Below are 12,151 nucleotides of genomic sequence, written 5' to 3' on the forward strand. Positions count from 1 at the left end.
GTAATAAATGAACTAAAATAGTTAGCTAAAAGCAATGAATGAACTAAAATAGTTAGCTAAAAGTAATAAATGAACTAAAATAGTTAGCTAAAAGTAATGAATGAACTAAAATAGTTAGCTAAACGTAATGAATGAACTAAAATAGTTAGCTAAAAGTAATGAGCTAAAAGTAATGAATAAACAACTGAAATAGTTAGCTAAAAGTAAATGAACTAAAACTAGTTAGCTAAAAGTAATAAATGAACTAAAACTAGTTAGCTAAAAGTAATAAATGAACTAAAATAGTTAGCTAAAAGTAAAGAACTGAAATAGTTAGCTAAAAGTAATGAGCTAAAAGTAATCAATAAACAACTGAAATAGTTAGCTAAAAGTAATAAATGAACTAAAATAGTTAGCTAAAAGTAATGAATAAATAGCTGAAATAGTTAGCTAAAAGTAAAGCACAAACAACTGAAATAGTTATCTAAAAGTAATGAATGAACTTAAATAGCTAAAAGTAACAAGTGAAATAGCTGACTTATGGCTAAAATAAATAAGCAGCTGAAATGGCTAGTTAGCTGAAGATAAAATTGAAATGGTTAGCCTCGCCAAAATGAATAAATAGCTGAAACGTTTATCTTGGCTGAAAACAATGAGTAGTGATGAAACAGCTAGCAAAAGACCAACAGTTCAGATAGATATGTATTACTCCACAAAAATGTGGCGTAAACAGTTAAACTGAGGACAGGATAAACAGAAGTTGTTAGCTTAGCTACAAGTAAGGAATAAGTGGTTAAAACACCTAGCTAAACTATGACTGAAAGTAGTAAATATTAGGTGGAAACAGCTAGTTAGAAATAGATAAATGGTTGAAACTGTTGGTGAATAAACGGCTGATATAGGTAAACTACATCTAACTGAAATGGACGGTTAAGATAGTTAAGTTGGCTAAAGTTAAACAGCTATATGTAAGCTTAGCTACAAGTAGGCTAATCAACAAATACTTGGATTACTTATCTACAAGGCTTTACTTAGATGAAATAGTTAATTTATTGGTAAATATAGCTAAAATAATGAGTAAGCATCAATATTTTGTAACAGTTGAAGCATTTAAACTTCCAGCTTTCTGCCACTCCAGTGATAGATTGTAAACAACATCACAGGAGAAAATATTGTATATTTTTTTAAGTGTGTTAAATGGGATACGGTAAGTGCTTTTGTTCCGAGACTCTCCAGACAAAAACAAGACACTCAAGTAAAATTAAGTGTCTGGCACAGCCTATCAAGAAAACAAGACTCAAACTTGTAACGTCAACACATTCTTGGATTCAATCTGCCGCGTATGAAGATGAGTTTTGGAAGGAGGTGAGACTCGAGATGAAAAGGATTTTAAAAATACAATTAACTCAGGCACCCAAGTTCCCTCTATTTTCTCCGAGCGGCGCTTGTCGCAGACTAAACGGATGATTGCACTTTCATGGCAAAATATTAATAGAGTGAAAATAAGTCAGCGGTTCTGGGAATTGTACTCTTGTCGTCACTTAGAAAAGATTACACACACGCTTGAGGGCATAGACTATTCAAAACATGTGGGGGACTATTAATATCAAACATATGGATGAATCCCATATTCTGGGTCAGTAAGATGAGATCTTGTCATTACGCCGTGTTTTATTGTTGTAGTACTTCTGCTTCTTTAATCATTAAGCGTCTTAGCTTCGGGAGCAACTTCATATTCACATGTATTGATCTCTCAGAGAACAAAGGACTTCTTGAGCAGCGTTTCCCCTTGACACAACATCATTTCACTCTCGCTTATGTCAATACAGGAGCATTTTGTCCCTCCAAACACGATGCAGTTCCACATTACATAAAAACACACACAAAAAAAAAATCATACTGGCAGCAATAAGGTGAGAAAAACACTCAAAAAAATGGCCTGAGCCATTAAATTACTATAAGGAGAAAGCCTGAGGAGATTGAGAATATAATACACATAAGAGCAATTTCTAGGTAAACACGGTGCAATTTGTTTGTGGAGTTATTATGACAAAGGTGGATACGGGTGATTTGATCGGCTGTTTGGGGCGAACAAGAGAACGGGACTAGAATAAAGGCTTCAGAGGATTTGAGTGATAATAATTTAAACGTTTTACATCAGTGAGTGACAACATCACCGCAGCGCTTATCGGAGTTTAGACAAATTCACTGAGTTCTAAAGAAGCGCAGAAAGCAGAAGTGAGCATTTTTCATCCGCTGTCATTTCCGCGCCTCTCTCTCTCTCCCTCTCTCTCTGGGCTCACAATGAAAGGGCTTGGAGCCAAATCAGCGAGAAAGGGTGAAAAACGGCGTGCTTATCTTTGTGGGAGAGTGGAACAGATGCGGATATGACTTTGTTATCGTGCAGCTCACTGAAAGAGAAGAGGCGAAAGGAATGGGATGGAGAGGAGGAGAAGGAGGAGGGGGATAGGAATGTCTGCTCCAATGTCAAGTTAATTGCAGGAACAGAAATCTTGGCAGGTAGGACAGGCTTAAATAAAACAAATGACATGTATTATCCTCCATTAGTAAAATATTCAGCATCGTCTTTCATTATTTAGAAAAATATACAGCGAGGTAATGTAATTCTAGTGACTCGGCATCAATCATATTGGCTATACTTCAATAAACAAACAAATCACTGCAGCACCTAAAAGCGGTGCGTTCAAAGATGGCTCTAAAAAAAAAAAAAAAAAAATCATGTGGCTGGATGTGTTCAGTCCTATTGATTAAGATAAAAACCCTGATGAATTTGGGGCTTACAGTTTCCTTGATCAAAATTCCAGCGGTGTCCAGCTCACCGTCTCGGGAAAAACAATCATCGATAGAAACCAAAGGGATTTCATATTCCTTTTTAAGTTTGCTGACTGCGTGTCTCTGGCGCCGAGTGAGCAACGCTAACGGCTGAAACGCAGCTTCAGGCTCGACACACAATCAGCAGCTCCAGTAACTTTACTGCGTGAATTGTCCCCGAAATAAACAACAAGCACGTCACTAATCTCTCTCAAGTGTTCTTTATTACCTTGGAGGAGGGCTTCATAAAACCAGTGTTAAATGAGTCTCTTTCACAGCCGCTCGGGCCGCATCATCAAAAGTCTGCGTTGATATCACAAGTGTTAACGTTACATACAGTATGACGCCTGACAAATACAGTAAGGCCACATCACTATTTGCACAATAACGGTTACAGTACAAACTGTGTGTGTGTGTGAGAGAGAAAACTCATCAGAAATCTACAAACAGTGAAGAGGATGAAAAGCTTAGGACAATAATTTACAAAATATAGCAATGTAGAGTAATCATCTTTAACTCTGTAGTACTCAAGTCTTCCAGCAGTGATTCTGTACACGACGACCATCACATGCCGATATTGCACATGGTTTCTTCTCCTGACAGTTACAATACTAAAGCATTTCAAATTCAGTCTTTTTCCAATGAAGATATTTTCAAATTTAATAATAGATTTCATGATACAAATACTTTTTTAAAACATGTTGTGAAGCTGCAAATGGTTCAAGATGTCGGTGCAGTGTTTTTTTTTGTTTTGTTTTTTTAATATTAAGAACCTGCAAAGTTTATTTTCCATAGTCCCACTCTTAACATTTCAAGTGTTTTTGTTATATAATAATAATAATAATAATAATAATAATAATAATCATCAGTAATGATGGCTCAGTTTGGTGTTTTAGAGGAAATCACAGAGACTGAACTGACCGTCAGTGTTTGAGTGCATTTTACCCACAGTGCCACGTGGTGAGTGTGGTGTGAACCAAATTTAGTGGTCCCAGGGACAACCGCAGGGGTCTCCGCAGACCCTCTTTCTGTCCCAGAGGACGTGCAGCTCCTTGGCCGTGTGCTGAGGAGACGACAGCATGTCCAGGTAGCACTCCTTCTCGCACAGCCAGCCGGGGTCCTGGCAACAAAGGAACAGGACGGTACAGTAGCCGTGTTGACACGCACAGGTCTAATTTAATCATTAGCCGTGCACGGGCTCAGGTCTTCCCCGGGTTAAATTGTTCATTTGAACCCTTGATTAATGTTAACGAGGTCCATGTTTAAACCAGTTAACAAAACAACGGCAATGTTGCGCTACAAGGCGAGTGTGGTAAAGGATTATTCTTGTACACGAAAGTAAAATGTAAAACGTGCATGTTACAGCTACATATTTAAATAAATTGAAAAGTGAAACACTAATAAGATTAATATAATCAATGTTCAGTCATCCGTGCCGTCATGTTTTATTATAAATATAAATTAAAATGCACGGGCTTCAGCCAACTAGCAGATTTATTGGAGAGAGGCGTAAAATATGTATCATTTCGACTCAAACTTTTTATTTTACACTGCATCTTCTCATTTGTGGAGGGAATTGGGGAAATGATACACTCCCCTAATTAAACTCTGAGGACCAAAACACCGTTAATTAAACACGGAGTACAAATGATTGCCGACGCGATTTGTTTTTCACACTGTTAAGTCCCTCCATTGTTTTACAACATTTAGCTGCATCAAGCCCAATAAAAGCCGCCGTGAATGAAAGTGTGCAAGTCTCGTCTTCACCGCTCACGATATCAAAGGCTGTTTAGATAACTGAGTGAAGAAAATATGCTGCAATTTTAAGTAACATGTTTTTTTCTTTGCTATATGCTCTACAACCTGAATACATGATTCATTTGTGGTTGCTATTTCAAACGTTGACCTTTATCTCATGTTGTTAGGTTGGTGTAACAGGAAAACCTGACACAACAATGGAACGTGTTGCATTTTATAATATCAATAAACCAAACACAATCATTTGTGCGTCATTGAAGCTGGACGTTCGAGTCTTTAAAGCGTTTTTTACCTGATATTTCTGTGGTCCAACAGCTGCCATCCATATCCCCATGCTCACGTCTTCTCCCTGTAACCACACATCCAGAGGAGATTGCTCACGCTACGATCATGATCATCTGCCACCGTTTCTTGCTTCCTTGCTTACTCTACCTGGTAGGCCTTCAGTTTCTCTGCATTACTGGCAAGCCACTGGACCAGGTCACGAGACACCACGTAGCCTGAGCCGCAGGCAAACGCCGGGTAGGCCGGGCTGGCGTACTCCAGCTCCTGCCACTTCCCGATGCGATCCACTGCCCAGCTCTGCCTGAAACTGGGTCAGATACACATTATCGTCAAATCCTGCATCCCTTCCTCCTCGCCCATCTTCTTTTAGACTATACAGAGTGGCTCTCGTTTCAGCTGACAGTGCACCCGAGTTCGACTGCAAACACAAGCGGATGGTAAATGTACATTGTCAACAGGATCACACACCACACTGTACTTACTTCCCCCACCAGAAATTGCTGCGCTTGAGACCCTTGTGGTCAATCTTCATTAATACCGAGTCCACATCGATGTAACAATCATCGTCAGTCTTCAGCAGTAGATTAAAGTCAGCGTTTCCCACAGACCTGCCAGAGAGGGAATTTGCCACTTTAATTAAAGCCCACCTTCTGGTGTTTTGCAATATAATACAGTGGATTTACAAATACCACTGAGGGCAGGGGGCAAGAGGCTCCGCAAATACATAAAACATTCGTCAAGTCAAAGCCAGCATGTTTTGCTATGTGAAAACTCATAATTGTACTTTTTCCCCCAACTGAGTGATTCTAAAAGCGAGACATTTTGAGGCGACGACACACTTTCATTTCAGGTTGCTGATTTCCTCAGAGGGCCCGGGCAATTTGGAGACAGAGAATCGAGTCATTAGCACTTGGCATACCATTTATAGAACTGAAGCAGTTTGGAAGGCACGTTCCTGTAGGTGTCTACCACATCTACGAACACCATGTCGCCATGCCTGAGGCTCTCCTCTTGCAAGGAGGCGTCTTCCTGCCTCAGCCTGGAGGCATGGAGCTCCATCCTGGCTGGGCGACCCCGCAGGAGTCCTGACAGTCCATCTCCATCTGATACGGGGGGGGGGGGGGGGGGGGGGTGACATGGGTAATGGAAGTAATCGGAGAGGGAAAAGGCCACATTAACGTTTTATTTGCCCAAAGTTTGAATAAATTACGGCGTTTTTGAGACACAACAACTTGAATGGCTGGAAAACCAATATGACAAAACTATAACGTTTTTCAGCACGGATCATTAGTTCTGTTTTCAGAGATCTTGAATGATTAATTTAATTTTGTTTTGCACAAAATGGCAACAAATCCATTCTCAGATAGACTCAAACGCCAACGCATGCAGGCAAAATCAATAATGTAGAACAGCAGGGTGGCAATGGGGAACATTTTTTACTTCCCCTTTGGCCCATATGCAAGAACCCTGAGGTGAAAATCAGGTAATCTCATAACCTGAGTTTTTACACAGACACCTTTTACAACAGTCGGCTCATGGAGCAATTTCAATCAAACCGTTTTCATAAAAAGCTCAGAATTCATTTTGTTGTTGGACCAACCATAGATAGTAAATGTGAAGCCTCCAGCCAGACCGGGAAATCCAAGAGCACTTCTATGAGGCAATATGCCCTCCGCAATCTGCAATTCCAAGGAAAGGAAAAAAAAACTTTTTTAACTTTCCCCTCCACTTTAAAACCTGAGAGGATTTTCTCCCTGCGTTTATTTATTTTTTTCCACAGCACATGACATGACATACAGAGGAGATCTTGAGGACGCCTCCTCCATCGTTGAGCTCCACCGAGGAGGAATTGACTGTGGTCAGCGCAGCCGAATCCAGACTCTCCCAAACCAGTGTCCCCTCAAAACCCTGGATAAAAGACGTTGAGTCACATCATGTTTTTCTATCAGACACTATCATTAGTGACCACTGAACACACTGATGTCAGCGGCTACTCAGAATCACTTAAGATTTTGAAACTAGGGTAGTTTACGTTTGATTTAAACTGCTTCTAGTATTTTTCCACCACCATTTATTTTTTAAATAGTTCCCTTTTGCAGCAGTGACGCACAGCTGTCCTCCAGAGTGTACTGGAACTACGGGTGCAACAAGTACCTTTGTCCATCAATGATGCTTTTAAAGTTAATAGCGGTGTGAAGACAGCTTTGAAATCGCATCAAGCGCTCTATTTTCTGCTGGGATATAAATCATTAAATAATAATAATAAAATAAAAAAGCTTCCTAAAAAGAACTATGTCCAGTAATGTGGTATTTATTATGGATAAAAGTGTATGCAGACTTAATGACTTTCTGATTAAATAAACTACCGGGAACTACTGTTTTTTTACAACCTGAACCTTATTTCTGGCATAAAATACGGTCGTATACTCACCCATATAACTTTTGTGTAATTCGTATTCCTTCGGGAGATATTTAGATCTGTGTATATCCATATAGTGGGAGTGACTGGGGCACCGATACGCAGCCACTAAATAACGCATTATCTGCCGCGAAACTCGTTCATTTCACAAATATTTTGTCATCGTACGCTAGTGCTATTCCCCGTTGAGTCCCGAGTTACCTGTTTTCATCAGTAGATTGACCTACAGACCTCAGATGATGTCTTCTGACCTGGATGATGTCATCTCCGAGCACCGCGAGCACCCGCGACGGTCGGCTTGTTTACCTGTAATTTGCTACTGCTATGGTTCGTCCACAACCTCAGAATCGGAAAAATATTCAGCCATGTTGCAAAAAAATAAAAAAATAGCAGTAGCAAATTACAGGTAAACAAGCACTAGCGTACGATAACAAACTATTGGTGAAATTAACGAGTTTCGCGGCAGATAATGCGTTATTTAGAGGCTGCGGTTCGGTGCCCCAGTCACTCCCACTATATGGATATACGCAGATCTAAATATCCCCCGAAGGAATATGAATTACACAAAAGTTATATGGGTGAGTATACGACCGTAGTTTATGCCAGAAATAAGGTCCAGGTTGTAAAAAACAGTAGTTCCCCTTTAACAGCTATCGGTGAAATATCCCAATAATTGAAATAACTGCTCTAAAATTGGGGGACGTCAGTGTTTCTATAGTCAACGTGAAAACTGACCTTGGGCAAGATGAACTGCTCCACTGGTTTGTACCACACCCAGTTCACCATGGTCCCAGTGCTGATGGAGCTGAAACGAGCAGTAACCACAGCCTCCTGCAGAAAAGAGAAGTATTTATCCATAAAGAATTCGCTAAGCAACTAAAGCTACAATCATCCACACTGAGTGCTGCACTATACAGTTATCTCAGTGGCAGTTATCCAAAGTGAGCTGAAGTTGGTGTCTACAACTGAGTCAGTAAACAGCAGCAGCAGCAGCAGCAGCAGTCCTCCAGCTGCCCCCAGGCTGTGCATCTACCAGGCTCAACAGTCAGGCAGCATACGGGATGCATTATGCTCCTTTACCTCCTGGTCCAGCTGCAACAGCTTCACCGTCACGTTGCTCTGGAGTTCGGGCCGGCTCCCGCTGGGAAACACCCCGAGCCTGGTTATCACCACCGGGTGGAGGACCTTGAAATCCAGGGCGATGGAGGACACGTCGGCGGGGGCGAGCACGGAGGGATCAGAAACTGTCACAATCTCTATCTCCGCATCCGGCCCCGTCACTGGAACAGAGGGGGGAGCAGGGCGCATGAGAAATTTATCACGATCCCAACAGATAATTCAGGAGAGAGAGAGAGGCAGACCGCGGCAGAGCTACACCATCAGCACTTTGAGGAGCTGCTTCTCGCGACTGCCGCCTTCAAAGTGAGCTTCTTGCTCATGAGCGTGGTTTGTTAATTACAAAAGAGCCGTTTGTTACTCAGGAGATCAATGAAAGGATCAAGGCTGTTAAAGCAATGCAGGTGTTTTGTTTTTTTTTGTACTTTATATGCATTCTACACCAAATAAAGACAAGAGCAGAGACAAAGAGAGTGCAGCAGTTTATCAGACCAAATGTCTTCCTCATTGACTGAATAAAAATCGAGCTGCAGGATTCTACCTCAGTGCGCGAGAGATAGATTTAATATTCTTGTGCTTACTAAATATAAATGCTTAGCTTGTGCACTTTCTTTACTGGGGCAGGGGGTAGAACTTGAGACATAAATAATACATTATTTAGAGCGAGATTACTGTTATTTAGTATTTTACTATGAATTAAGCATTAACTGAGGTTCTGTTATGTTCAAGGTCCTTTAAATAGTCATATTAATATATTTTTTGTTTAGTGGAGGAACATTTGTCCTACAAAATGTTACAAAATGCCAAAAAACTGCATTAAAGGACTTCTTGTTTTGCCATAATATGTTTAATTTAGAGAGAAAATCAGCAAACCGTCACATTTGAGAAGCTGTAACTGAGAACCGGGGGGCTCTTACAATGTATTATGCTGTTTATATCTGCTCTCAAGTATTAAAGTCTTCGAGTATCATTAAGAATTTGACTGTTTCTCCGTGATTCAAAGCACAACCAGTGTGCATAGGGAGCGGGGTTACTAGAACAACATCTGAGAGGAGCCAATTAGCATTCACCTTATCTCGTAGCCCCGCAGAACAATCGCCGTGATGAACGCCAGCACAAACAAACATATTTCAGCAACAATTAATTGTCCGCTTAACATGTGCGTCGACCTGAATCCTGAGTCAGGTACCCAGCTGTGTTTAAAAGCAGCCGTTGTCTCTTCTTCTTCTTCTTCTTCTTCCAATCACGCCCAGCATCTCGCTCCAAAGCTGCCTGCCTCCGATTCTGAGGCAAATCACGTCAACACTTACGTCCATTAACGCGTCGGAGAGAGCGGAGAACGGGCTGGAAAAATAAAACATCGGCGTGACCCTAAAGGCCACCGGCTGAAAAAACCTATTCTGATGAGCCGTAATTATGTTTTCATGTAGGCAGCAAATACTGAACGGATGGGGGGAAAGTAGTGAAACTGCTGCGAAGGTGGGAGACAATTACCGCAGATGTTCTACCTGACAGTGTTCAATTATTTCATATATACGTCCGTGCTTGCAACAGCTCTACTTTTCAAGCGTTGGTAAGTAGTTCTAGTCACCCCTGCAGCAGCTATGTTGACTGCGAAACATTTCTGCTTCGGCCTTGGATACAGAAAGGAAAAGAGAGTCGTCCTTGAGCCGTGGGCGCACATGAATAAAGGTGTTTTACTTTTCTTCTGAACATTCCTTTCACCCTTTCAGCTTTTATTCTCCCTCGGCTCGGCTATTGACAATAGGACGTGAACAAGCAACAGATTGCAGAGACTCCTCTGTATTAAAGCTGCAGATGCATCTTGTTCCTGTGTTGTAAGTGAGTTTCTTTTTTTTTTAATTTTTCTCTTTACCTGGCTCGCTGAAGTTGAGGAGGGAGCACGAGTAAGGATCCTCTCGGTCCTCCTCCGGAATGGGACACCCATGTTGGCCCACGATAAACTTCACCCCCACTCTGAAAATAAGCACAAACATTACTACAATCATCTTCTTCTTCTTTCTTTTATTTTTTGTTTCGTTTGTTTGCGTGCACAATGTTCGGCTACAAAATTTCCTAAAGCTCATCCATCCAACCGCCCTTGGTTGCCATGGCTACCGGGGGGTTGCTTAAAGGCCATCACATCTTATCTGCGCTCAGATCGCTGGATGAGAAGGAAATGGGCAAAATAAATAAATAAATAAAATAAAGGGAAGAGGGAGAAGAGAGAACAATATCTGCCGCCGGTCAGGTGAAGATAAAACGGTTGCTTGGTGGTAGTCAGGTATTCGCCGGCTGCTGCAGGTGTTATGAATGAGGGTCTGGCAGGAAAGTAAATAAGGGGGGGAAAAACAAAAGGGGGTGTTAGTTGGAGCTCCACGCTTACGGACCTGTGCCGGAAGAGGGGGTGATCTCTGAGGTAGCCCAGCCAGGTCTCTCTTATCGCTTGCCGCAGTTCATGATGGTGTCTGGCTGACAGCACTCCCACCAAAACTTCATAGAAAGGCAACGGATCATCTGGAGAAGAAGGAAACGTATCACTGAAGACAACAGGTAGGCAGACATACATAACACTAAGTCATAAGGAATGAAATATAAAAGGTAAAACATGATGAGCAGAGATAATCAATAATAAAAACTATATTTTAACTTGATTTAAGCTTCTTATTCCTGATCCAGACATTCACTGCCTCCATGCATCAAAAAGATTTGGTTAAACTAGAAACATCTGATGAAAACACAGCAACCCTGATAATAATCCGACTGAAGGTGGCACAGTAACACAGCAGAGACGCTCCGCTCGCCTCAGATGTTAAGACTGTCCCAGCAACGCCCAAACACACTCAACGTTTATCCTCCTCTAAAAAAAAGGAAAAACACACACACACTGATTATTAACTACCTGTTCACACACAAACTAACAACCACAGTGGTGGACCACACCGGGGCGGTAAAGGCAAAGTTAGCCACACAAGACGCTCGGAGGTATAAAAGTTGCGAGCCTTTGAAAGGAGTCGAAGCCCGGGCTGCGTGGCTACAAAAATAAAAAAAAGTACCGGAGTGTGTGTTGTTGTCCAGCGGGGTGGTGGAGGGTCGCTGAGCCAACCACAAGTGCACCAGGACGGCGACGGCACATGGGAGCAGAATGAGCGCTAGCCTCCGCATGGACGGAGCCCTTCATTCAGCCGGAGCAGCCTTCAGCTTTAGCGGCGCGGAGCCTCTTCCTGAGCCGCACGGCACTGCACGGTGTGAGCCCTTCCTCCGTGTGCGCGCTTCATTTCAGCTCCGCAGCTCTCCGCCGGGGCTCTCAGCACTGCCTCATGTCTGCCTCCGCTGCTCGGAGAGCCGGACCAATGGGAGACGAGGAGCCCTGCCGCGGTGCACTCTGGGAGGCGGAGTTCAGCGCTGTGGCCAATCAAAATACAGTAAGAACTTGGAAAATTACACACGTTAGTTATACAAAATATTGATTTGTATCGTATATTTTTTTATATTTTTATAATTTATTATTAATAATTATAATTTTATTTTTGTACCTTTTATACATTTATTCTTATATAGTCATTATTTTCTTACCTTATTCTATTTTGTATTTAACTTGTATTTTTGTATTGTCTTCCTCTGCCCACAATTATTTTTATTTTTATTTTTATTTTTATTTTTATTTTTATTTTTATTTAGAATCAGAAGTTGTAGTCCTCTTACTTGGGGGGTTACACTATTTGCAATCTCCAGGGGTTGTGCAAAATAAAAAGGAAAAAC

General features: G+C 41.6%; 1 protein-coding gene across 1 annotated transcript; it reads right to left on the reverse strand.

The window, feature by feature from the left end:
• Positions 1-2,827: 2,827 nt before the first annotated feature.
• b3galnt2 (beta-1,3-N-acetylgalactosaminyltransferase 2) lies at positions 2,828-11,634 on the reverse strand. Its single transcript, XM_084562274.1, has 12 exons — positions 11,446-11,634; positions 10,780-10,906; positions 10,266-10,366; positions 8,354-8,553; positions 8,009-8,104; positions 6,652-6,762; positions 6,455-6,533; positions 5,774-5,957; positions 5,337-5,462; positions 5,002-5,161; positions 4,862-4,918; positions 2,828-3,931 (listed from the first exon to the last, which is right to left on the reverse strand). Exons 1-12 carry the CDS (start codon positions 11,552-11,554, stop codon positions 3,794-3,796), a joined length of 1,488 nt encoding a protein of 495 aa, XP_084418400.1. The 5' UTR covers positions 11,555-11,634; the 3' UTR covers positions 2,828-3,793.
• Between the last annotated feature and the right edge of the window lie 517 nt (positions 11,635-12,151).

The sequence above is a fragment of the Chelon labrosus genome, assembly GCF_963514085.1.
Source record: "Chelon labrosus genome assembly, chromosome: 15".
In the NCBI taxonomy this organism is placed as follows: domain Eukaryota; kingdom Metazoa; phylum Chordata; class Actinopteri; order Mugiliformes; family Mugilidae; genus Chelon; species Chelon labrosus.